Source organism: Petaurus breviceps, unplaced genomic scaffold (assembly GCF_028583685.1).
Source record: "Petaurus breviceps papuanus isolate PSGF00001 unplaced genomic scaffold, PetGlider_PUasm1.0 90702, whole genome shotgun sequence".
Classification (NCBI taxonomy): Eukaryota; Metazoa; Chordata; class Mammalia; order Diprotodontia; family Petauridae; genus Petaurus; species Petaurus breviceps.
Genome location: NW_027187317.1, coordinates 7,717,636 through 7,743,879, shown reverse-complemented (window position 1 = coordinate 7,743,879; position 26,244 = coordinate 7,717,636). Strand labels below are relative to the sequence as shown.

The window sequence follows — 26,244 nt, the reverse complement described above, 5'->3', positions numbered from 1 at the left end:
TTCTGAAGTCCATATACCTATGGCATCTGACCTTTGCATTTGGTGCACATATCTATTTTTATGTCTTATTTGGAGACTTCTACTTGTAAAAAACAAAAAAATCCTGCTGTTTGTGGTTAGGTTCTTCTTATTTGCCTCAAGATTCTAAATGCCATGTTCTTTTTATTATATCACATTGCCAATGCGTTTTTTTCAGAATTATGTTCAGGGTGATCTCCTGAAGTCCTATTCCACATCTTGACGTAGAGGTGATCAGAGGTTACTTAGAGCTGTCCCAAGAGATTAAAACTCTGATAGGTCCTACAACTTTGGAAATAATGAACTCAGAGACAAATTATAGGCCTCCGAATACCTGTCTAAATGAGTTTTGAGAGGTTCATCATCAAAAGCATGGCTTCTGGACTGATATATATATATTTTTTCTAGTTATAGCAACTTATGAGAACCATCCATTAAGGGTAAGTCATTGCCTCACTCGAGGTAATAGCCACACTGATGAAATCATGATTCCTTGTAGTATTACATAATAATGGTAATGACTGTAACAAAAATAGTTATAATCACACACACACACATACACACACACACACTATATCAAGTATTTTCCCCATAAAAACTCAATGAGATAAAGGTTCAGGTACATATGACAGGGTATGATCCTGAGATAAAATCTTCGATAGAATTTGATTTTTGTCTTTTCATGATGATTTTTTTCTCTAGGAAATAGATTTTAATACTTTTATATCATGATGTCAATATTCACATAGGCACTAGTGGATATTGGGCCTTGGGCACACCCTAAGCTACCATGTGCCTAGAGCAGCACTAGGCAGGCTTTCAGGGAAGTCAAAACTCTTGAGACCAAGAATCCTTAATATTCTGCTGCTGTCAGCCAACTATGGTGCTCTGGACCTATCTTTTAAAAAGATCTGGCACTAAAATTTAGGTTCTGGGCCTCCTGAGAACACTGGATTCTTCACCTATATCTGCTAACTGTCTAGACATCCCTGTTCAAAGTTAGAGGATGTGCTGGAGGGTATCTTTGAGGGCCTACATCTTCCCCATCAGGGGCTTGGTAGTCTTCTGGCCTGGGGCCCTGATGACTCTTCTTTACTTCTTTTCTGCAATTAGGTTTTATCCAATGTTTCCTAGACAAATGCTCACCCTGGGCTTCTCTTGCCCAGTGGACTCTTTAAAGAGGCATCAGCTTCCAAGTTTCTTCCTGATTGATGAACATTGCTTTCTCCTATTTTCCACATGGAGCAATTCCAAACTGTTCCTTCCAGGTCTAGAAAGCAGAACAGCCAAAACAGAGTTTACTTTCTCTTGGAACCCATAGTCTCTGTCTTTTTTACACACCAAGAAAACTCAGAATGATCTTCTAGCCTGGAGCCTTCTGAATTCATAAATTTCCCTTTCTTTGGGCAGTTTTCAGATAGCAGCCTCATCTTGGCCTTTCCAGATGTTTTTCTGTTACTTGACCTCCAAATACTTTCTTTCACAGGCTTCCTATAATTACTTAAGTTTTGCATCAAAGCATTCTGCTTTGGCCCACTGACTATGCACCACAAGGGCACTGATCACTGGCCTTCAGGCCAGAGCAGGGAATGTCTTGGGATGTTGTTCCTTGCCTGACTGGAGAAGCAGCACAAGCTCTTGCTTTGGCTTTGGCTGCTCTTGTGGCCTTCACCATTACAAGTTTATTGCTCAGGGCATCACAAGCTGCAATTGGACTGGAGAAGACTTGTAGACCATATGTATCATCCACCCATTTAATATAAAATCTAGATTTTAATGACGTGAGGAAGTTCACAATCACTGATGTCAAGCTCAGGAGCTTCATAGCTGTAATGATCAAATCTGGGTTCCTGGGGACTTTTCCTCTTCTTTGCACTCCCTGATAACTCCTCCAGAGGTCATGGATCCAGGCAATTTTCATTGCCATGAAACAAAGAATTCCAGCTCTCCTCTGTTGAAGCACTTCTGTTATTAGAAGAAGAATGAGGAGCTTTCAGATCCAATTGTCTGTCTGAAGATACATTATACTTTCCCAGAGCCATCAAACTGTGATGTCATCTGCACAATCCAGGTCACTGCTTAAGTCCTTATTCAAAAGCAATTCTGTCCTGTTTTCCATGCAGAATTCAGAGTCTAAATAGGAACCACAATTGCTATGTGCTGCCTTTTCTCTGGCATTAAAGAGGTACAATCTGACAAGGTCTTTGTTAGTCCTCCCATTGACTTTGGATAACTGGATGATATATCTTCAGTGTAACTGTCTATACAAATAGTCAAGTTGCTTGAGTTTTCATTCCCACACTCTAAGCTGTTAGCTACGGCAAGAAGGGTTATGAAAGCAGTTACTCCCATACAGTCTAGCAAACTGTTTATGCTGCTATAAGCCTGTTCAGTAATTTTACCCAGAACTGTCGAGGTGCTGCCCACACATGTCTCATCAGATATGCCATCTGTAATGCTCATGCATGTCTGGTTGTTGTCACTGCCATTATCTAACTCACTACTTATAAATGCTTCATCCACAAATTCACTTAAATGATCAGGTTCATAGCACACATGTGACTCATCAGCAGGGTCACCATTCTTCCCAGACTCTCCACTCATGCATGTTGGATCTACAAAATCATTCACATTCTCTAATTTACTGAATATGTGCATGTGACCACAGAGAGGATCTCTAAACCCAGAAATGCTTTCCAGATTTTTCTGATCCAAGATTTTAGCTATATTGCTGAGGAACACTGGATCAGTTAGGTCATTGACAGTCTTAGATTCATTGCCTGTGCATACTTGATCGATGATGCCCCCTGGGCTCCTCTGAATAGCAATGTTCTCTGCATCTTCAGTGTGGGGCTTCAATATGCCACCTGTTATATAAGATCATCTCTTCTACTATTTCAGAAGGTGCGTTTTACTGTGTGGGTGGCAGCACATGGTGAGAACTGCAACCTACGGGCTCCTCCAAAAACTGGGAACTAGATATCATCTCTATTATCCTACAATCAATACCAACTCAATTTTTCACATCCTCTTCTGCACAAGTCATCCCATTTAGTTGTTTTTCTTTGAAATAACATAATTTCACAAATTGGAATGGTTTACTGGAAGCATGTGTCTCACAGGTTTCTTTACCAGATTGTGATATAAGCATTTTTTGTGGTACTGTCATATTGCTGGTTTTGGAATCCATATGTTTCTCTTCTTTCTTTGGTTTAAAATATATTTGTGAAGTTATATTGGGAAAACAATCAGGATTTGGGATCTTTTGTTGATTTGCCATGGTAAATATTTCTTTGGATTCTAGTTTTCCCTTTTGAGTATGGAATTTTCCTCTATTTCTTTTTCAAGTATGCATCTTTTAAAAAAATTTATTTTGAATTAGGTTTCTTTCCATTCCCTGGCCCTGTGATCTGGTCTGATTGGATAACTACTAGGTCTGTGAAGTTCAGAATTGTCTCTGAAGACATCATTCTTTGGAGGCATATGAACTTCTTCTTGCCCTTAATGCAATACAGCATTCAGATAACTACAGCTCATTTCTTGATATGGGAAGCATTTTCACCCCATTATGCTTTAGGTACATAAAGGACCATATCTGTATTTCTGGCCTCAGGTCTGTATCTCTCAACAGCAAGCTGCAGGCTGCATGATGCCATCTCAATAAAAATGCTACCATTTATTTTTGATGAGTTATGGAAGGGCAGAAGAGGGACTGTGTACGAAGATAGGAAAAACCACAAATTTTCAAAGAAAAAGAAGGAAAATTCTGATATTAAAAAAAATATATTCATCAACACTAATGCCTGGTGGCACCAGTCAAATTTGCCACTTGCATTGGCTCCTCTTGGGCTCAGGCCCTGGCCCCCGGCCTTACTCCTCTATGATAATTTTGATAATTTCTATTGAACTCTCACAAATTCTTAAAATGAAAAGTAGAGATGTTTTAGTAAATCTGTCACACTGAAGGAAAAAGGAGGGGACTTCAAACTGTGAATTATTTACTCTCTGCATGTAATAAGATCAAATATGGTTCTAGCCCCATGTTTATGCAGAAGCACAAGCGAAGGATGCAACGTGGTTAAGTATTTAGTTCTTATCATTGTTGAATATTTAATGAATGAAACTTATGGTGAGGTAAATGGTTCCATCTGTGGTGCTAAAAAACAGAACATCTTCATGTCTGAATAAACTTTGAACAGAAGTGGTTGAGCAGGCTGTAATCATTTCAATCGACTTAAGATTTAGGATTCAACTGCATTTAACTGGAAGTATTTCCTCCTGAATAGCCAATCTCTTATTCTTTGCATAAAATCATTTTAGGCATGTTTTCGATGGCAGTTTCTAGCTAGAGTTAAAGGATTGTTGTGACGATCTAGTGAGATGATGTATGTAATAGTGCTTGGTAAATTGTAGAGTGTTTTTAAAATGTTAGCTATCATTAACAATGTCGTATAATTTGATACTTCATAAGATCCATAATTTCATAGGTCGCAGTACTATTTGCTAATATAGACTGCAACCCTTCTCTACTTCAGCAGATAGTCTTTGTGACTTGTTATGGAAAAAAAGAAGTTAGTGATATTTTCAGGTGAGCTTCTTCATATTTGGCTGGTATCATCTTGAAATGACAAAAACATAATTCATCACCAATATCTCATTTATCTTTAATCTCTTCCTGTCTATTGGTTACGTCCCTATTGCCTCACTATAGGCCCATAATCAAAGCTTTTTTTACATCTTTATGGGACTTTTTAGAGCTTGTACTGCAATGACTTAATTTTTTTTTAACAAGTCAAGGTTATATTCATGATATGACAAGAAATTGAAGTGTATTTTAGTGGAAAGCCAAACAGCAAAGTATCATGTTGCTTGGCACTAAAGGGGAATAAAGAAAATAGACAAAAATAATTATTTTCTATATATTTTTTTATCCACAAAGACAAATGACAGTGCCATACCATTATGTGAAGCTGAATGGATAGGTAATTCTTCTATACCTCCCTTTTCAACTCACTATCCCATACTTTATAGCAGTTCTTCCAAACCTTCTCATTTGTCTTCAAATCTCCCAGGGCTCCTCCCCCTACCCCTACCATCCCAACCCTGAGAACCTTGCCTCATGTGTTACAGAAAAATGAAGTCCATTCACTACAAGTTTCCTCTTCTCCCCCCTTCTTCATATCACTAAGATGTCATGTGCCTCATTTCATTTGACTCTGTCTCACATGAAGAGGTGACCCTACTCCTTATCAAGGTAAACACCTCTATCTGTTGATCCCATTCAATTACAACTCCTCCAACAATTTGTTCCTTCTTTTATTTATCTTCAGTTTTTTTTTTTACCAATTTACCAATTTTTTTTTACCAATCTCTTATTTATCTTCGTTTTTTCTTAGTCTGCTGGCTACTTCCCTATTGCCTACAAACATACTGCTCCCCCAAAACAACAACACAACCCTTGTTTGATTCTTTCATTCCTGCTAGTTATCACCCTACATCTCAACTGCTCTTTGTGGTTAAACTCCTTTAAAAGGTTTTCGACAATAAATGCCTCAACTTCATCTCCTCTCTTCATTCTCTTCTTAAACCCTTATAATCTGGCTTCTGACCTCATCATTCCACCAACACCTTTCTTTCCAAAGTTAACAGTGATCTCTTAATTGCCAAATACAGGGGCCTTTTCTCAGTCCTCATTCATCTTGACTTCTCTTTCACTGTGGAACACCCTCTTTTCCTTTATATCCTCCCCTCTTTAAGTTTTATGGACAGCACCATCTCCTGGTTCTCTTACCTTTCAAATTACTCCTTCTCAGTCTTTTCAATATCTTTATCTAAGTCATGATCACTAACTGCAGGTGTCCTACCAGGCTTTGTCTTCTACCTCCTTTTCTCTCTATATACTACTTTCTGTAGCGATTTCATCAACTCCAATAGCTTTAATTATTATCACTATTCTGTTGATTCTTCAATCTACCTGTCCTGCCCTATCCTCTCTGCTAACTTCCCATCTTATATCTCCATTAAGACATTTTAAATTGTATGTCTAATATACATGTTTAATTCAACACATCTAAAACTGAACTCATCTTTCTCCCTAAATACTCTCTACGCCTGTCCAAATTTCCTTCCTACAGTCTAGATCACCATCTCATGACTGGAGTACTACAATAGCTTGCTGATATATCTGTCTGCCACAAGTCTTTCTCTACTCTGATCTGTCCTCTATTTAGAGGCTAAAATGATTTTCCTAAAGTGCAGTTCTAAGCATGTTGCACACATCTCACCCTACTCAATAAAAGAGAGTGGCTCCCTTTCACTTCCATGATTAAATACAAAATCTTCTGTTTGGCATTCCAACTCAACTCTTGACCCTGTCTCCTACCTTTTCAGCCTTCTTATGCCTCACTCCATGCCCATATTCTGAAATCCAGTGACACTTGTCTTCTTGCTGTTGCACAAATAAGTCACTCCATCTCTCTACTTTAGGCATTTTCCCAGACTATATCCCATGCCTGACATACTCTACCTTTTCATCTCCACTTGCAGGATTCCCTGGATTCTTTCAAGACCCAACTAAAATTTCATCTTTTACATGAACCTCTATTAATTCTAGTTCCTTTAATCTGTTATTTCCTATTTAACTTGTATATAGCTTATTTGTACATATTTGATTACTTGTTGTCTCCCCTATAACATTGCAATTTTCTTGAGGACAGGGACCTTTTAAAAAAAAAACCCTCTTTCTATCCCCAGCACTTAGCACAGTGCCTACTACATATTAGGTGCTTAGTAAAAGATTATTAAAATTTAAGAAAAAAACAACTTTTTATTAAGCACTTACTATTTGCCAGACACTATCCTAAGGGCTGAAGATAAAAATAGAAAACTAAGATTGTCCCTGTTCTCAAGGAGCTCATATTCTGATGAAGGAGACAAGACATATAGCAAGTTTTTGCAACATGCCATATGGAAAGAATTCTTAGTCCTTTGGGTGCAGTTGCAAAACAGATGGTGATGCATCTTCTTTAATGTTGTCTCTAATGGTAAAAGCATATCTGCTTTTGATGTTGAACCATTTGACAGCACCAAGGACTCTGGTGGCAAAAAGTTTCCTTTCCTGGTCTTCAGTAACTGTGGCTGCAGAAAAGGTTGGGACAATAACATGTGCAGAGGCTGTTGCTAGGTCATGTTCCCTTGATGGTTTCTCTTTTGAATTATGGATGTAGGGCTTGGGTAGGAAACAGACTAGTGGTCTGGGTATAAAGTCATTCCCTGGGATCTTGGGCTTTCAATTGATGGCAGTAGCTCATTGCCTAATTTTGGAGATGAGGAGGATGGTGGACCCCTCTCCAGAAGAGTTGCTTCCCTCAATGATGGCTATAAGAGACAGTGTTTTGAAGGGCCCTGGTATTCACAGGGCAAAAAATGTAGCTTATTCTCCAAAGCTATAAAGACTTCAGGTATCATCCTGGTGACAGACTATGTCTCTTGTTAAAGAACTAGCTTCTCTAACTGCAAAGTACCTTACTAATAGACTAGTCATAGGTAATGATCAATTTGTCAAAGATAACTCATAAAACAAATTTTGAAATGGTATTTAGACATGTATGGTAACTTTCCACATAATGACAATATGATTTAAAAGGGATAATTGGATACAGATTCAAAAAAGTTTATAAATACAATTTTATTTTTTGGTACTCTAAATATAAATTACTGGATAAAATGAACTATATAAATATTGTCATTCTTGCTAAAAAAAGTGAAGTCAGTTGACACTAGTAAGTTGTAGATAAGTTCAAGAAAGATATTTTTGGTGAGATGATTAAGAGGTTGTGCATGAATCTCACACCTACTTATCACCTTAAAAATACCACCTGAAATGTACCAATTAAAAGAATAAAAAAGAAAAAGGGAAGAAATGCACTTATAGAAATCCCCACAGAAAAACCAGCAGCCTGAAGAAATGAACAAGCAAAACATAAACAAGAGAAAGCTTCTGAATATAATCAAGAAATACTATGAAATAATAAAATAATAATAAAAATAATAAAATTCCTAGTAAATTATTAAACTTCCTAATAAAATTTAAGATAAAAAAGAAAAAGAGAAAAGTTCTTCAATAATTACAATTAAGATTCTAGAAAGGAAGTAAATAAACATTTATTAAGCATCTACCATGTGCCAGGCATTGTGCTAAGATCTTTACAAATACTTTTCTAATTTAATCTTCACAACAACTCTGAGAAGTAGGTGTCATTATTATTTCCATTTTATTATTAAGGAAGCTGAGGAAGAGACATTAAGCAACTTACCTAGTATCACACAGATGGTAAGTGTCTGAAACCATATTTAAACTTTGAATAGGGAAAAAAAAAAACCAATCATGATGGTAAATGTAAATGGGATGAACTCACCCATGTCATGGAGGAGTGTGACAGAATGAATAATGGAGTAAAATCAAACAATTTACTATGTAGAAGACACATACTTAAAATGTATTATACAGAGTTAAAATGAAGGGAAAGAGTGGTTATTATTCTTTCAATGAATCCTCTCCCCCCCCCAAAAAAAAGGAAAAGCAGCAACCATGATTTCTTACAACACAAAAGTCGAAACAGAAGCAGTCAAGAAAGACAGAGAAGTCACACTATGCTTAAAGGATCATAATTCATGAAACAAAAACAGTCAAAAACTTATGTACCAAATATCATAGAAAGCTAAGTAAATTATTCTGAAGCTTACACAGTAAGCAATATTTTTTTTGCCAACTCTTGCCGTTATATATGCAAGAACTTCAGTATGAAAGCCAATGTCCCCGTGAACATCCTGAACTACTCCCCCCCCCCATTTATTAACCTCTTTAATTCCCACAATGCTTATTTAACTCACCCTATCCTTTATATTGTTATATTTGTGACCATCACCAAGGCCCCCCAAAAGTATATGAGAACAACTTTTCTACTTTATAGAAGTGTATAATTGCATAATATTGGGCTTGATAATTTTGTTAGTTGGATTTTCTGACTTTTTCTTCTTTCTTATTCAATATTCAAGATATTGTTTCTTGGATGGGGAGGGGAAAGAGAAATGGAGGTAATATTTAAGTGAACTATATAAGTAAGCATATACATTTGTAAAAATAAAATTAACTCTGAGCAATGGAAAAATCAGTGATAGTCCTGGATAAGAAATAATGAAACATAACTCTTTTTTGTGGAAAAGAAGTGGGGGCTGAAAGAATGTTTTGTATACTGTAAGATATGGTTTCTATGTCTTTCTTTTTGGCTTGTTTTCTTAATCAAAAGGGAATATTTAGTCTAGAAGGGCAATAGGGAAAATATTGATGTAAAGATGAAATACATCAATAAATATATTTTAAAAAATCTTTATGGGAATGACCTACACATGTATTAAATAATCCTTTGAAGAAAATATGAGAAAGGAAAACAAGGACTTGATAGATAAAATATAGAGATAAATTTGTCTAATGAACTGATCATCAATAGCAACAAGATACAAAATAAGGATACGTATGCTTGACAAAGCTGTTCACCACTACCCTGGAGGGCTCCCTTCGGATGGAAGGGTCTCTTAGGTGCTCTTGTTCATGGATGACATGTTGATTATATTTTATGACTCTCAAGATGACATGCTTATTGCATTCTGAAACTCTCAAAAGAGGAGTCTAAATATCCACAGATGAAAAACAAACAGATGCCTTTTATCTAGATTATGACAGAAAGTCAGACAGGCAACACTCTGAGTCATTCCATTAGCAAATTAATTAAATTCAATTAAACAAACATGTACTAAGCACCCAAAATATTCAAAGTACTAGGTTCAAGGGATACAAAGGCAAAAGAGAAATGGAGGATTGTCTATATCGTTCATCAGTAGAATTTTACTTGCAAACCATTGCTAGTGAATTATTTGGACAATGCAGGTCAGATGGAAGAGGATTGCTTATTTTCCAGTCCCAAAGTTTGTGTTCTGGGACAAATCCATACTATAGGGTATACTATGAGTCTAGTAGAGACTATAGGGGACTCTGTGGAAGATTAGGATTCCACCAGAATACTAAAGGCTTGCCTCAGTGGCAACCTAAAGTTCAATTTCCTTCTGAAGGAGATAATGAGTTATTTGAGCACCTTATATTTATTGACTCTTGTAAATTCTTCAAATCTTATGTCCTTTCTGTGGGATACAAGAATAGGCTGTGTTAGATGCATTTCTACCTTTAGTACCTATAAGAGAGGTGGGATGCTCTTACCTCCATGTGGGAAAACCTTACCACAAGAAAAGTGGAAGCTTTATTTAGAGACTGACCTGGAATAAGTAGATTTGACTAATAGGGCCATGAGTCTCAGAGATATACTAGCCTTGTTGGGTCAACCTCAGAATTAAAAAGAATGTATCTACATAGGCCCATAATCTGGGCTGCAGGCTAGGTCTTTAGGGTTAAATCAAGTCCAGTTTTTTAAGCTGCATGCGTCTTCCAAGTTAATGCCCAAATTTTCTTCCACACTATGCTTAGAATCAATATTGAAATTATGTTAGATCCACTAAAAAACCTGTTTCAGGCAGATATTGGAAGATGGAGTTTAAAGAAGGGGGATGGCAGAGAAAGGGAGTGATTAAAAATGATTCTTAAAATTTTAATATTTATTCCTTGTTTTATCAATGTTCTGTTGAAGTCTATCTCCCATTTAATGAATCATTCAAAGTTCTTAGTATTATAGTAGAAGGCCTGAGGTATATGAAGTTAGAAGACCTGGGTTTGAGTCCTGACTCTACCACTTGATACTTATATGACCTTGGACAGAGGCATTTAACCTCTAGGTACCTCAGTTTCTTCTATAAAATTAGTAGGTTCACCTAGATGACCTCTAAGTTCCCATCTAAGCCTTAATCTATGATCCTAAGACTTCTGTTATCACTTTGAGATAAGGTTCACCCTTTCTTCTTTTGTAATATAGTCTCCTAGCTAGCCAGATTGTATTTTCTTTTGTGAAGAGTCTAGCAAAATGGCATTCACACAGGGTGGTCTGATAGATCCTTACCTGATGAAAACATAGTTTAGGAAAGGACAGACATAAGCTGATAGCATAGTGCTAAAAGGTCTTTGATTTATAATATACACGAACTATTCATTGATAAGAGAATCACCCTCTGAATATGGTAGGTGAATGTGAATGTGAATAAACTAGCACAAAACCAGGTATATATGGTTTCTTACAGAGTTCTATGTTTGTTGTCTCATCTACCATTATAAAACTTATTTCATCTTTGGTTTTCAAAAGACAAGAAGGAATACCTCATATTTAGCATTCATATGATCAATAACATAAATTAAATACTAGATAACACTAATGAAACAAAAGCTAGTATTGTAGCTCACAGTCATGGCCCTTTGTGTTTTAAAAGAAATTATAAACATCTTATCTTTTTTGGGGGAGGAGCAGACAGCTTTTAATTGGATAATATCCAGAGGCAACCATTTAGACAACAGAAGAACATTATCAAAGGGGAGAAAAAGTGATTTTTTTTTTTGGCAGAGTGACAATCATTTTGCAAACATTTTCAGAATAAGATTGACAGGCGGGCTTCCTGCAATTTTAATGAAAAGATCTGCCTAGGCCAGTTCACGAAATATTCTGTAGTTTGAGTTAAATGAATTTCCTTTGGTGGTGATACAATAAGAAGGCAAATGATGAAGAAGAAATTACATGTCATCACCTTCCCAGAAATACTGCAGGCTTGTTGTTATGACGATATAAGGGCCAATATAGAGCCTTGGAATGAAAAAGAACCATGTGCCTCTATTCTATTCCTGTCCTTACAAATTTCAGATTTTTTTTTTGCAGCTATCGAAGAAAGATTTGATATTGTTGTTGTCTAAGCACATTTAAACTTCAGCTGAAATAACTGCCAAGTGATTCATGCCTATGTAGGTGAATATAACGATTGTATCTGGAGCCCCAGTGCGCCATTTTCATTTCACTTTAAATAAAAAACAAAATGTATCTATGTCAGTCAGTGCCCTTCTGCTGTACTCAGAGGTATCCAACAGGCTACAATTATGATTGTGAAGTGATTGTGTCACATTGGAGGAAGGTTTATTGCTTTTGAGTCTGCTAGGCAGTAACACATTCTGTTTCATATTACTCTTTATATCATTGTTTGGCTGTGACTAGAATAATCAAATGCCATCAAATGCTGTCAAATTCAATTTACAGTATTTTTCATTGAAGCGGGCTTTCTGCATTATATTTCCTGTTTTCCCTCTCTATAGCTGCCATGGAATACTCAACATAATCATGAGCTTTATTTACAAAACCAACAGAGTGAAACCACGTCCTGGGCTATAACAGATACTTTATTTCCCCTTATTCAGAATAGGGATTTGATGTGCTTTTCTCATACAATTAGCATTAAGTAGATGAAAGAAAACTATTTCCAGAGGATGGGCATTTTTAGAGCTTGCACTAATGTGCTTAGTGCAAAATGTAAATTCACATTAGTCATTTTTACGTGTTCGTGTTGTATTTGAATCAGAAATATTATTCTTTAAATTAATGTTTGCTGAGAAGAAATTTGGCTTGTTCATTTTCAGTAATATCATTTACATAACCAGAAGTTCAATAATACTTTTCCTTTTGGCAGTTTTGCTAAAAACTCTTAATTTGGCGTGGAAGCTGAATCTTAAGCTAAGAGGCTTGAGATTTGAAGTTATATGGGGGCAAAGATCAGATCTAGAGGGTGAGGATCTCTGGCTGGATTTCATCAAGATCACCGGATTTAAGGTTGATAAGAAACCTTTGTCATGCTTTATGTGCTCAACATACTTATCTGATGCATTTGTTCTGTATGCATATCCTTTATGATGTTTTGTGTCAGTGTTTCTGATACTAAACAATAAACTCCCAGCAGAGAGGGATTTGGTTCAAATTGCTTTGTACAAGGCTCGTCATACTGTTACATGTAGACAAGTGAGGCTCTGAGAATGTATGGCACGCTGCAAAAAGTCCAAAACTCTGAGACTTGTTTTTTTCTTGGCGTTGTGCCATCAACTCACAGAATGACTATGTGAAAGTTTGTGCCTCAGTTTCCTCAACTATAAAATTAAGGGGTTGAACTATGGGACCTCTAAGAGGTTGCACAGTAGATAAAACAGTAGATAAAAATCAGAAAGGATTGAGTTGAAATTCTGCTTCAGATATTTGCTAGCTGTGGGACCCTATGAAAGTCATCTGACCTCTGTTTACCTCAGTTTCCTCAACTGTCAAATATATATTTAAAAAAATAGCACTTATCCTCCAGAGCTGTTGTGAGGATCAAATGAGATAATACTTTTTAAAGCACTTAGCACAGTGCCTGGGATATAATAAATGCTCAGTAAATCCTCCCTCCCTCCCTCCCTTCCTCCCTTCCTCCCTCCCTCCCTTCCTTCTTTCCTTCCTTCCTTCCTTCCTTCCTTCCTTCCTTCCTTCCTTCCTTCCTTCCTTCCTTCCTTCCTTCCTTCCTTCCTTCCTTCCTTCCTTCCTTCCTTCCTTCCTTCCTTCCTTCCCTTTGAAAGTCTCACCAACTTAGGTGTTTAGGTTTTTGAAATTATCGATCTTATCAATTATAATGGCGGTATTGTGAGGACATTCTACAGTGACATCTGTTGTCCACTTTGGGAAGACAAAGGGATGTAAATGAAAAGTCACCTCTTAGGAAATAAGAAAAACTATTGTAAGCCTCACAAAAAATAAAGGATTGAGCTCTTGGAATCCTGAAAAACAAGACTGACATCTGTTGAATAAAGACTACGTCCCTACACAGTAAACATGGGTCACATCAGCAATTCAAAGAGTGGAGTGGGGCAGAGGTGTTGCAACAAAAAGAAGGATGGATTTGAAGCCAGACATTTTAGGTTCAAATCTCAGGTCTGCTACTTAGTACATGTGTGACTTCAGGAAAATCATTGAACTCAATGTTGTCATCTGTAAAAAGAGAGTAATCCTCTCTTTTGTTAATAATAAATACTTAACTTCTGAATTGTCTTCCAGTTCTATGACTCTATGAACTCTTTAAATGAGATCCTTCAAAACATTCTATCCAAACTAATTGTTTCATGGTTTAAACAACACTTTCCAATTTTTAAATGAGTATGACATTTAAACTAGAACCAAATGTCTTATTAAGTAGCTACTATTCCTCTATAATCTAACTATTGTTAACTGATCATTAATTGGTTACAATAAACCAAGTGGTTTGTCTGAATTTACTGGTCAATACTGGTTTGGCTTAATAATGAGACAAAACAGTCAAATCACTTGTGCATTTGCATTCACAAATTAAATGAATGTGCCTTTGCATTAATCTCTCCTCCCCTGGTCATCTAGGAAAGCTTTTTGTGATCAAAGGACACAGTGCATTACCCAGATTTGCTAGAGTTCTGCAATTGCTTAAATATTGAATAAGAATAATTATAGCTTTACCGGTGAATAAAATAGTTGATGATGATTCCATTTGGCTTTATAGGTGGTAACCATCTAATCAATATGCTGGTAGGTCCCATTGTCACAAGAAAAGGGGATTTCAGGTCCATGGGAGCTGCTTCAAAAGTTGTCACCATGGTACCACTGCTGACTCCACAGCCACCTGGAATAAGGAACAAAGGACACAGTTTTCAAGGAGGGGGTGAGGAAGTGATCCTCTGTATGGCAAGTGAAGGCTTCAAATGACTTCCTATTTATTCAACTAAAAAGGGAAACAAGCAAATTTAATAAACAAAACACTTGAAAATTACTGTTAATTTAAAATCTTTGTGGCTGGGGGATCTCATTTATTGTACAAATGACCACCTGTCATTTTTTAATTACTGAAAGAAATAATCACTGATGGCCTACTATGTACAAGGTATGGTACCATCTCTGCATCTTAACTTTCACATAGAATCTCACGGTAAATAAATAATTTTTTACCATCAGAAAAGATACTATCAGTAAGAAAAATTCTGTTTGATTTCCCTAAGTAAATAGGGACTAAACATAGATGTCTATCCTCCCAGGGATAGAATTTAGCTGATAGTTTTATACAATGACATTTCTTAAAAATTAGAGAACTTGTTTTATTCCTAATGATCATCTTACAAAATTTTAAAGCATCCCTTAAGAACTAATCTCTGTTTCTGGACAATAACTCCTATTGATTCTTATTTTTATTTTTAGCTTTTTTTTTTTGGAGGGGGGAAGGCAGGGCAATTCTAGTTAAGTGACTTGCACAAGGTCACACAACTAGTAAGTGTTAAGTGTCTGAGGCCAGATTTGAATTCAGTTCCTCCTGACTCCAGGGCTGGTGCTCAATTCACCACCTAGCCGCCCCAACTCCTATTGGTTCTTGTCACACACATCCCCTCCCCAATATATTTAAATTAAAACAATATTGTAAACATTTAAGAAATACCTACTACTTATAAGGTAAGATATAGTTTTGTAATAAGGTGAGAACTAGATTGGATTCAAGGCCTGCCTTTGATACATACAGCCTGTATGACTCTGGAAAAGTCACATAACCTCTCAGTGCTCCCAAGAAACTCTTTGAAACTATAACTTGCAGAACTACTGATCTATATTGATAGAAAGTAGTTTTCATTTCGAGAGTTCTTCAAAACAATGGAATTGTGGGGCCGGAGCCAAGATGGTGGAGTAGAAGCATGAACTTCCCGTGGCTCTGGCTTCCACCTTCCTCAACCCTGTAAAAAGGGGACTCTAAACAAACTTTGGAGCTGCAGAACCCACAAAATGACACAGAGAAGCTAACCTCCTGCTGAGAACAGTCCGGCAGGAATCCAGCACAGTGCTCTGGGAGGGGAAGCTTTAGCCCCAGGGTGGGCCTGACCAGCCACGGCCAGAGGGACTCCAGGAGAGCAGCAGCTGGGGCAGTTTCCAGATATATCAACACATAGATGCAAAAGACAAAGTGAGAGGCCAGTGCAGTCTGGACTTTGGGACCAGTAAGTGGGAGTGCGTGGCTTTTACCCCCGGGGTGAGAAGCCGCTGAGACGCCAGCACAGCCAGCCAGCGCCATGCAGAGGCTTCAGCTCCTGGCCTGCAGAGTGTAGGGGAACCAAGCACCAGTCTGAGGGGTAATCGCTTTTGCTTTAACCTGCTTGGATCTGGATTACAGTCTAGGGTGGAGGTCCTGGGGTATATGTCCAGCTTGCCAGAGAGTGTGAAACCTCAGACAGGGCACCCATCTAATACCTCCAGCAGCTGAGAAAACCCCAGTGTTTGGGACGAAAGCTCCCCTGTCTGGTGGCAGAGTCCTACTGTGGCAAAAAGCCCAGGGGTCAAGTGACTGAGGGGCGACATGACCAGGCAAAGGAAACAAAGCAGACAGAAGATTCCAACATTAGACTCCTATTTTGGGGACAAAAAAGAGCAAAGCATGGAACAGGAGGAAGACAGTGAAGTCAGAAATCCTGCACCAACAGCTTCAAAGGAAATACAAACTGGTTACAGGCCATAGAGGACCTGAAGAAGCAGATAAGAGAAGTGGAGGAAAAAATGGGAAGAGAAATGAGAATGATGCAAGAAAATTATAAAATGAGAGTCAATAGCCTGACTGAAGAAAATAATACCTTAAAAAACAGACTGACTCAAATGACAAAGGAGGCTCAAAAAAGCAATGAGGAGAAGAATGCCTTAAAAAGCAGAATTTGCCAGAGGGAAAAAGAATCTCAAAAGCTCACTGAGGAGAATCATTGCTTCAGAATTAGATTGGAGCGAATGGAAGCTAATGACTTTATGAGAAATCAAGATGCTGTTAAACAGATCCTAACAAATGAAAGAATAGAAGGCAATGTGAAATATCTCATGGGAAAAACCACTGACCTGGAAAATAGATCCAGGAGAGATAATTTTAAAAGTATTGGACTACCTGAAAGCCATGACCAAAGTAAGAGCCTAGAAAGCATCCTCCAGGAAGTTCTCAAAGAAAACTGCCCTGATGTTTTAGTACCAGAGGGCAAAATAGAGGTTGAAAGAATCCACCGATCACCTCCTGAAAAAGATCCCAAAAAGAAAACTCCTAGGAATATTATAGCCAGGTTCTGGAATTCCCAGATTAAGGAGAGAATATTACAAGCAGCCAGGAAGAAACAATTTGAATATTGTGGAAACACAATCAGGATAACCCAGGATCTGGCAGCTTCTACACTGAGGGATCGAAGTGCTTGGAATGTGATATTCTGGAGGTCAAAGGAGCTGGGATTAAAACCAAGAGTCACCTACCGAGCAAAACTGAGTATCATGTTTCAGGGGAAAATATGGCCATTCAGTGGAATAGAGGAGTTTTAAGCATTCTTGCTGAAAAAACCAGAGTTGAATAGAAAATCTGACATTCAGATACAAGAAGCAAGAGAAGCATGAGAAGGTAAACAGGGAAAAGAAATCATAAGGAACTTATCAAAGTTGAACTATCAACATTCCTACATGGAAAAACAATAATTGTAACTTATGAAACTTTTCTCAGTAGTTGAAGGGATTATATATATATATATGTATATATATATATATATATATATATATGAGGGTATATGGGCATATGAATACATATGTGAATGTGTGTATGTATGTTTACAGGTATACATAGATAGAGGGCACAGAACCAATTTAACAGGAAGGCACGATACCTAAAAGGTGAAATTAAAGGGTGAGAGGAATATAATGAGAGGAGATGGGGAGAGACAGATTGGGGTAAACTATCTCATACAAGGGAAAATGATTACAATGGAGGGGAAGAATAGGAAGGCAAAAGGGAATGGGTCAACCTTATTCCCATTGAATCTGGCTTGAGGAGGGAGTGAAATACACACTAAATAGGGTATCTCACCCTCTAGGAGAATAAGGGGGGGAAGGGGATGAGATGGGGAATGATGGAAGGGAGGGCAGGCTTGGGGGGAGGAAAGTTGGAAGCACCCACTTTTGAAAAGAGAGGGGATCAGGGTGGAGAATGGAGCAGGTGGGAGGTGGGATGGGAGGGAGGGAAGTATAGTCAGTCTTTTACAATATATCTACTATGTTGTTGTTTTGCATTAGCCACACATGTACAACCTATACTGAACTGCTTGTCTTCCCAGTGGGGGGTGGGTGACAGGGAAGGAAGGGAATGAACATGGAATTTAAAGTTTTAAAATAAAATATTGAAATATATATGTATATATATATTTATACTATTATTAATACCATCTTACATGTAATTGGGGAAATAAGATATACAGGCACTGAGGCATAGAGATCCACTGGAAAAGTCAAAAGGAGTATGGGAGAAAATATGGGAGAGAGCAGATTGGAGGAGGGGATATCCTGTGGGACTGCTATTTTGGGGAGGTGAATAGGGGAAAAACGGGGAGAAAATTTGTAACTCCAAATCTGGCAGAAATGAATGATGTAAATCAGAAGTTAATAAAGCATTAAAAAAAGATTAAAAAAATACACTGGAATTGCAGGTCCATTCTCGAAAAAAAAAAAAGCAAGACATTGCGCTTGGCCTTATGGATATAAAGGCATAAAAAAGTCCTTGTACTCAAGGAAGCTATGTTCTACTGTGTATGTATTTAGATAGGTGATTGGATGGATAGATAGATAGATAGATAGGCCGATAGGTAGCATGCATACAGATCTATGGATAGTTAGACAAACATGATGAAATAGATGACAAATAATCTAGTCAATGATAAGATACAGAAGATTAGGTAGATGATAAGACAGACAGAGAGATGGATGGATGGATGGATGGATGGATGGATGGATGGATGGATGGATGGATAGATGATAGGTAGGCAGATAGATAAGATAGATATTAAATAGATGATAGATGAAAAGTCGATTTGTTTTTACATTGACTGATTCTCAATAGTATAAAAGACTCATAAATTACTATTAAGATCTGCTATAAAATTATTTTTTCCCTAGTTTGTAGAGCCAGGGCTCAATTATTTGGTCTTATAGGGTTTAATCTTCTATAGGTAGCCATTCTCAGGTTCTGTAGCCTCTAATGTTTTTATAAACAAACAAAAGGCAATGGTTAGGGGTGGCTAGGTGGTGCAGTGAATAGAGCACTGGCCTTGGAGTCAGGAGTACCTGAGTTCAAATCTGGCCTCAGACACTTAACACTTACTAGTTGTGTGACCTTGGGCAAGTCACTTAATTCCAATTTCCCTGCCTTCCCCCCTAAAAAAAGGCATTGGTTATCCAATATCCTCACTCTATTTCTTCCTTTACTAAGGCTTGTTTTCATGGAAACACAGAAAATATGGTTTGTTATCAGAAATGCTAACAAGTAACATGATCAGGAGTTCTGCTATTCTTGTATCTTCCAGTGTAGGTGCTAATGAAAACCAAAAATTAAAAATCAAGATGAATATTTGAGAAAGAAGAACAGAAAAGGGTCTAGATAATTCTTCCTACCAGATTATAGGTCTTGACTTGAATATTATTGATTCCATTTCTGTATCCTCTTCATATCTATAGTGTTTTATATATGCATTTAAATATTAGTTAAGTTCCCTGGAATTCTATGTAAGAATTAATGTATAAAGAAGAAACATTTATGATATGATGAATTGTTATAAAGAAATTATAAAATGTTTCCTTGAGCAAAATCTATTTTGTCAAAACCACAAGAGCAATGCAAAGTCTAGTTTCCCCCCCAGGTGTATTATATACTCTAAGATTTTTCTTCGAGAGAAATTTCAGATCCCAATTAAAGATTGATATCAATCCTTGTTACCCAATATGCCGATGGATCATGGCTTCACTTGTTAGTTGGTACGGGGTCAGAGACTGTCAGCTGATTCCAATATTGTAATCCATAAAACATAATTAAAGAATTAAAGAGGTGAAGTACTGCTGAGGGAAAAAAATATCACATTGTGCATTTCCAAGACCCACAAAAACATTTTTGCATGATCTTTGCCACTGCATAAGTATATGTTTAATCAATTGAATTTAACTGCTCCCTTCTAATCACATGGAAAATCACAAGTTGACCTTATGTTAAAATCAATGAAGCAATGATCTTGACAGACATGACTGAATGTGTAAGTGAACTGGGATAAATGAGGGAAAGAAAAGAAACGAGAAAGATCTTCGAGTCAATAATGTTCATGTTTTAAGTAACCTGTAGAAAGAACTGGTGAAACTAAGCTGCTGTGCTACCATATTTCAGCTGCTGAGGTAAATCACAGAAAGACAGATGACCATGAATTCTTCATAAATTCCATAGGATGTAACACTAACTTGGAAAAAATGAAATTTTAAGGAAAATGTATTTTGGGAACTCTAAGATCAGATTGGGTAAACTGATGTAGATTACATATCTGAGGTCATGTAGTGGTACCTAGATGGGACAATGGAGACTTGAACTTGGAGTTAGGGAGATCTGAGTTCACACTTAATTAACTGTATGACTCTGGGCAAATCACTTAACCTCTCTCTGTGACTATTTTCTTCATTGTAAAATGGGGGTAATTAACAGCACCCACCTAACAAAGTTGTTGTGGGGATGGAAGGGACAATAGGAATATATAAAGTGATTTGCTAACTTTAAATCATTATACAAGGGCCCACTATTGAGCATGGTGGTGTGTGGACCGACACCTACCTTTTCCATGTCACATGAAAATGTGCATATTAGAAAGAGTATGATTATTAACAAATATCTGTTTCCAGTAGGTGAAATGGAATGTGTTACTCATAGCTACCTGCCTTTAAATTAAGAATTGCATATGAAACACCTATAACAGTACTGTAGTAGGAGCTAGAGATAAAAAAAAATAATAGTAATAGATTAGCTACTGACCTCAAAGACTTTATAGTCTTGTAGGGAGATAAAATACATACAAATACATACCATACAAATATAAGTCCTATCCATAAAAAGAAATGCATGTCTTGTCCTCCTAACCCTGGGTTAATGTTGAAACAAGTATATGATTTTGAAGACTTGGGGACTAAAAAAGAACTGAATGTTTTATCTGTCTAATTTTCAATAAAACAAGTAAAGCTTATGGAAAGGGAGGGCTTGTCCAGATGTAGATAATACTGAACACAAACTGTTCATTAAAGAATGACACTCAAAGTTGTAGGTGACTGTTCACTGTATATGAGATAAAGTTCAGAAAACATTATAAAACAGATAAGATTTATTCAGATTTAATTCAATACCCTGACTACAAAAAAGTGGAATAAACCAAGTTAAATCCATATTCTGTGATGTTTTTTGTATTCCCCAGTTTGCTTTACATTTCTGAAGACTTTCATATGTGTGAGGTGTTTTTCTTTTAAAGTGCTTTATAAAACAGGACTTTATGTTCATGAAAAAAATGACTAACATTTTAATCTACAGTTAAATATTCATGATAAAGTACAGAAATATATAATGCACCACTCAGTACCAGACTGATTTCTCTGGGTAAACAGTCCACTTCACATGAGAAATGAGATGTTAGCTATTTTAGTTGTATTAAAAATGTTTTAATTTTTTTTGGTAAAATTAGATATTTGATTCACCCCAAAGGATATGAAGCTCGCTCACCTTCTTGACATGCTTGTATCCTTATTTCATACTGTGTATATGGGGTCAGATTCTTTATGACAGTTAAGTGGTGGTAACCAACTGGATAGATCAGTGGTGTCACACTCCCAGGGTTTAGTAAGACATTATATTCCAAAGGCATTTTAGGGATGTGTGTCTCTTCTGAAAAATAAAACCAAAATTAGCAGTTTGGTCTAGAAATTCTTGTTAATTAGCAATACATATTTGTATATTGTATATACAACACAATACATATACATATAATATACATTTGTGCATACATTAACATGAGCAGATTCTTAGCAACATAAATTTCAAATTGCATTATTGAAAGCTATTGCTGTTTAACTGAATTATGATTATTAATTTATTGTCTTAAGCTTTATGATTCAAACACCTATATGGATATATTTTCATTAAATACAGAATGTGCTCTTCATAATTGGAAAAAATTAAGCTTAAAATAAGCATTTGTTTTTTTTTTTTAAACATATCCACAATAATTAGAGACTACTTCATATTTTTTCCCCTGGCCTTATCCCCAAAGTACATAAAAAATAACAGTAGTTTTGCAAGTGATGATAATTTTTCTATATAGCATTGTGTATAGCATCCTGTCTGACATAGATCCTTGACATAATAGCCCATAAAATATCCAAATCATGGTCTACCTAGAGACTTTTCAGTACATCAATTATTGAGCCAGGACAGTCCACTCTGTCAGTGAGACTTATGGACTTGTACATGAAATCCATATGAAATTTGTGTCTAAAAAGTGTTAGTGCTCACAACTGCTGCTTTTGAGAAGAAGGGCTAGAGCTGAATATATTTAGCCTCTTCAAAATATATTGAAATTTATTAGGATGATTAGAGAATTACATGATTCTGTATCATGGAGAAGGTATGTTCCCTGAATACAAAAGGGAATCCCCTCTACACAGACCATATTTTCCCCTTAAATTTTGGCTCAAATGGTTTTTCTCTGCAATACCAAGAGATGAAGAGTCTTCATCATGAGAAATACAAAGATTATGTCGCATAATGGATAGAGATCTTGCCTTTAAGCCAGGAAGACCTTGGATCAAGTCTCACTTGTGACACACTTGCTATGTGAACTCTAAGTAGCAGAAAAGGAGCCAACTTCCATTGGTAAAGTGAATTTCTTCACCTAGGATTTCCCTATACCATTGAAGTCTTAAGTCTGGTTCCCATCCCCTATTATAAATAACAAAATTTCTAATTAGTTACACTGTCAAGATAATAGTAAATAAGATTATAGATAATTGGATTGAAGATTTAGAGCTATAGTGAACCTTAAATATCATCTAGTCTAACTCCTCAATTTTATAGAAGATAATTCTCTATAATGGAGCTGGGACCTGAATTCAGGTGTATTGATTACTCTTTTCACTTTCCCTACTAAATTCAGGACTCCATAGCTACTGAGGTCAGACTCAAAAAATTCAACCTGATTCTGATCAGCATAGAACTAATACAACCAACTAAAGAGATGATAAGAAGGAAGAGAGGACAGCTTGGAGACATTGAACATGGAGTCAGGATAGGTTAACTGTTAGGGAGAGTAGTAGGCCAATTATATGGAAAGCATTGGTTGAGGTTAAGGAGCTGGAAGGGAAAATTATACTTTGAATCTGTGAATATTATTAAGAAGCTCTTATAAGGTGAATTATTAGAGACACTAAAACATTATGATCTTAAGGAATGTTCTAAAGACAAAATTTTAAACAATGATGTATCACCACAGGACTGTGGCTTAAAAAATTGGAACAGATATACTTATCTATATAAGGAAGAAGAAGGGAGGCTTAAACAATGGTGGGTTTAAACAGAAGCTGGAAGCTTCTTCGTATATTATAAAAGAGATTAATGTATTCAGGAAGGTGGGAGTAGATTGGAGCAGACAATTTTTAATACTGCTTCCAACTTTGAGTCTATAATTCTTGAATCATAGCTTTGCTTATATCTGAGTCATAAAATTTTAGAAGTAGAAGTAGCCTTAGAAATCATCAGAGAGGGGGTGGAGTCAAGATGGCAGAGTAGAAACAGGACTTCGGCTCCAGCTCCCACCAACTCCAATTCATGTAAAAGGTTTCTCTGAACAAACTTTGTAGCTACAGAACCCACAAAATGACACAGAGATGCTGAGGGCAGCCTGGCAGACCAGTGGGAAGAAGCCAGCACAATGTTCTGGGAGCTGAGCCCAGCACCAGGAAAGCCAAGGTTTCAGGCAGGCTGACCAGTCCCTGACTGGAGGGACTTCAGATCACCAGCAGCAGTGGTGGTTTCCAGAATTATCAACCCATAGATGCTAAGGACAAAGTAAGAGTTCAGAGCAGTGTGGACTTTGGAATCCAGTAGTTCAAGAGTTCAGTCAGCCTTTATCTTCTGAAGGGAGAAGCCGCTGAGCTGCCACGGACGTACAGCCACCACCACATGGCAGCTTCAGTTCCTAGCCTGCAAACTGTAGGGGGACCAAGTGACCAGTCTGAGGGGTAATCACTTTTGCTTTAACCTGCTTGGATCTGGATTGCAGTCGAGGGTGGAGGTACTGAGGTGTGTGACCAGCTTGTTAGAGTATGTAGAGGCTCAGAGAGGGCACCTAACTAATACCTTCAGCAGCTGAGAAAACCCCAGCGATTGGGACGAAGCTCCTCTGTCTGGTAGCAAAGTCCTACTGTGGCAAAAAACTCAAAAGTCAAGTAATTGAGTGGCAACATGAGCAGCCAAAGGAAGCAAACCAAGCAGAGCAATCCAACTTTACACTTCTATTTTGGGGACAAAAGGGATCAAAGCATGGATCAGGAGGAAGACAGCTGAGTCAGAACTCCTGCACCAAAAGTTTCCAAGAAAAATTTGAGCTGGTTACAGGCCATAGAGGACTTTAAGGAGGATTTTTAAAACCAAATAAGAGAAGTAGAGGAAAAATTGGTAAGAGAAATGAGAATGATGCAAGAAAATTATGAAATGAGAGTCAACAACCTGACTGAAGAAAAATAGACTAACTCAATTGGCAAAAGAAGCTCAAAAAGACAATGAGGAGAAGAATACCTTAAAAAGCCAAATTTGCCAGCTGGAAAAAGAATCTCAAAAGCTCACTGAAAAGAATCATTCCTTCAGAATTAGATTGGAGCAAATGGAAACTAGTGACCTTATGAGAAATCAAGATACAGATCCAAACAAATGAAAAAATAGAAGGAAATGTGAAATATCTCATTGGAAAAACCACTGACCTGGAAAATAGATCAAGGAGAGATATTTTTAAAATTATTGGACTACCTGAAAGCCATGATCAAAAAAAGAACCTAGAAATCATCCTTCAAGAAATTCTCAAGGAAAATTGTCCTGATGTTTTAGAACCAGAGGGCAAAATGGAGGTTAAAAGAATCCACCGATCACCTCCTGAAAAAGATTCCAAAAAGAAAACTCCTAAGAATATTACAGCCAGGTTCCAGAATTCCCAGATCAAGGAGAAAATATTACAAGCAGCCAGGAAGAAAAAATTTGAATATTGTGGAAACACAATCAGGATAACATAGGATCTGGCAGCTTCTACACTGAAGGATTGAAGGACTTGGAATATGATATTCCGGAGGTCAAAGGAACTGGGATTAAAACCAAGAATTACCTACCCAGCAAAACTGAGTATCATGTTTCAGGGGAAAATATGGTCATTCAATGGAATAGAGGACTTTCAAGAATTCATGATGAAAAAACCAGAGTTGAATAGAAAATTTGACATTCAGATACAAGAAGCAAGAGAAGCATGAGAAGGTAAACAGGAAAAAGAAATCATAAGGAACTTATCAAAGTTGAACTATTTATATTCCCACATGGAAAAATTATAATTGTAACTTATGAAACTTTTCTCAGCATGAGAATAATTGAAGGGAATAGAAATGTGAATGTATATATCCACATACATATATATCTATAGAGGAGAGTATATGGGCGTATGAATACATATGTGAATATGTGTATATACTATGTGTACAGGTATACATAGATAGAGGCACAAGACCAATTTAATGGAAAGGGATGATACTTAAAAGGTGAAATTAAGAGGTGAGAGAGGACTATAATGAGAGGAGATGGGGAGAGACAGAATGGGTAAACTATCCCATATGGAGGAGGCAAGGGAAAATGATTACAAGGGAGGGGAAGAACAGGAAGGCGAAAGGGAATGGGTCAACCTTATTCTCACTGAATTTTGCTTAGGGAGGGAATGACATACATACTAAATACGGTATCTCACCCCACAGGAGAGTAGGGGGGAAGGATGAGAGGGGGAATGATGGAAGGGAGGGCAGGCTGGGTGGGGAGGGAAGTTGGAAGCACACATTTTTGAAAAGGGACAGGATCAAAGTAAAGAATAGAACAAGTGGGAGGTGGGATAGGAGGGAAGGAAATATAGTCGGTCTTTTACAATATATCTAGTATGGATATGTTTTGCATAGCTACACATGTACAACCTATATCGAATTGCTTATCTTCCCAGTAATGGTGGGTGACAAGGGAGGAAGGGAATGAATCTGGAATTCAAGGTTTTAGAATCAAATGTTTAAAAAAAAAATTATATATATATATATATATATATATATATATATATATATATATATA

General features: G+C 37.0%; 1 protein-coding gene and 1 pseudogene across 1 annotated transcript in view; both read right to left on the bottom strand.

The window, feature by feature from the left end:
• USH2A (usherin) overlaps positions 1 to 26,244 on the bottom strand; it is a 1,033,591-nt gene that overhangs the window by 154,673 nt on the left and 852,674 nt on the right. The window contains exons 59-60 of the mRNA XM_069066041.1: positions 21,607 to 21,765; positions 14,505 to 14,667 (exon numbers count right to left, since the gene is read on the bottom strand). Coding sequence (XP_068922142.1) covers positions 14,505 to 14,667; positions 21,607 to 21,765 — 322 coding nt within the window. The remainder of the gene's footprint in view (positions 1 to 14,504; positions 14,668 to 21,606; positions 21,766 to 26,244) is intronic.
• LOC138144662 (coiled-coil domain-containing protein R3HCC1L-like) lies at positions 1,432 to 3,564 on the bottom strand (annotated as a pseudogene).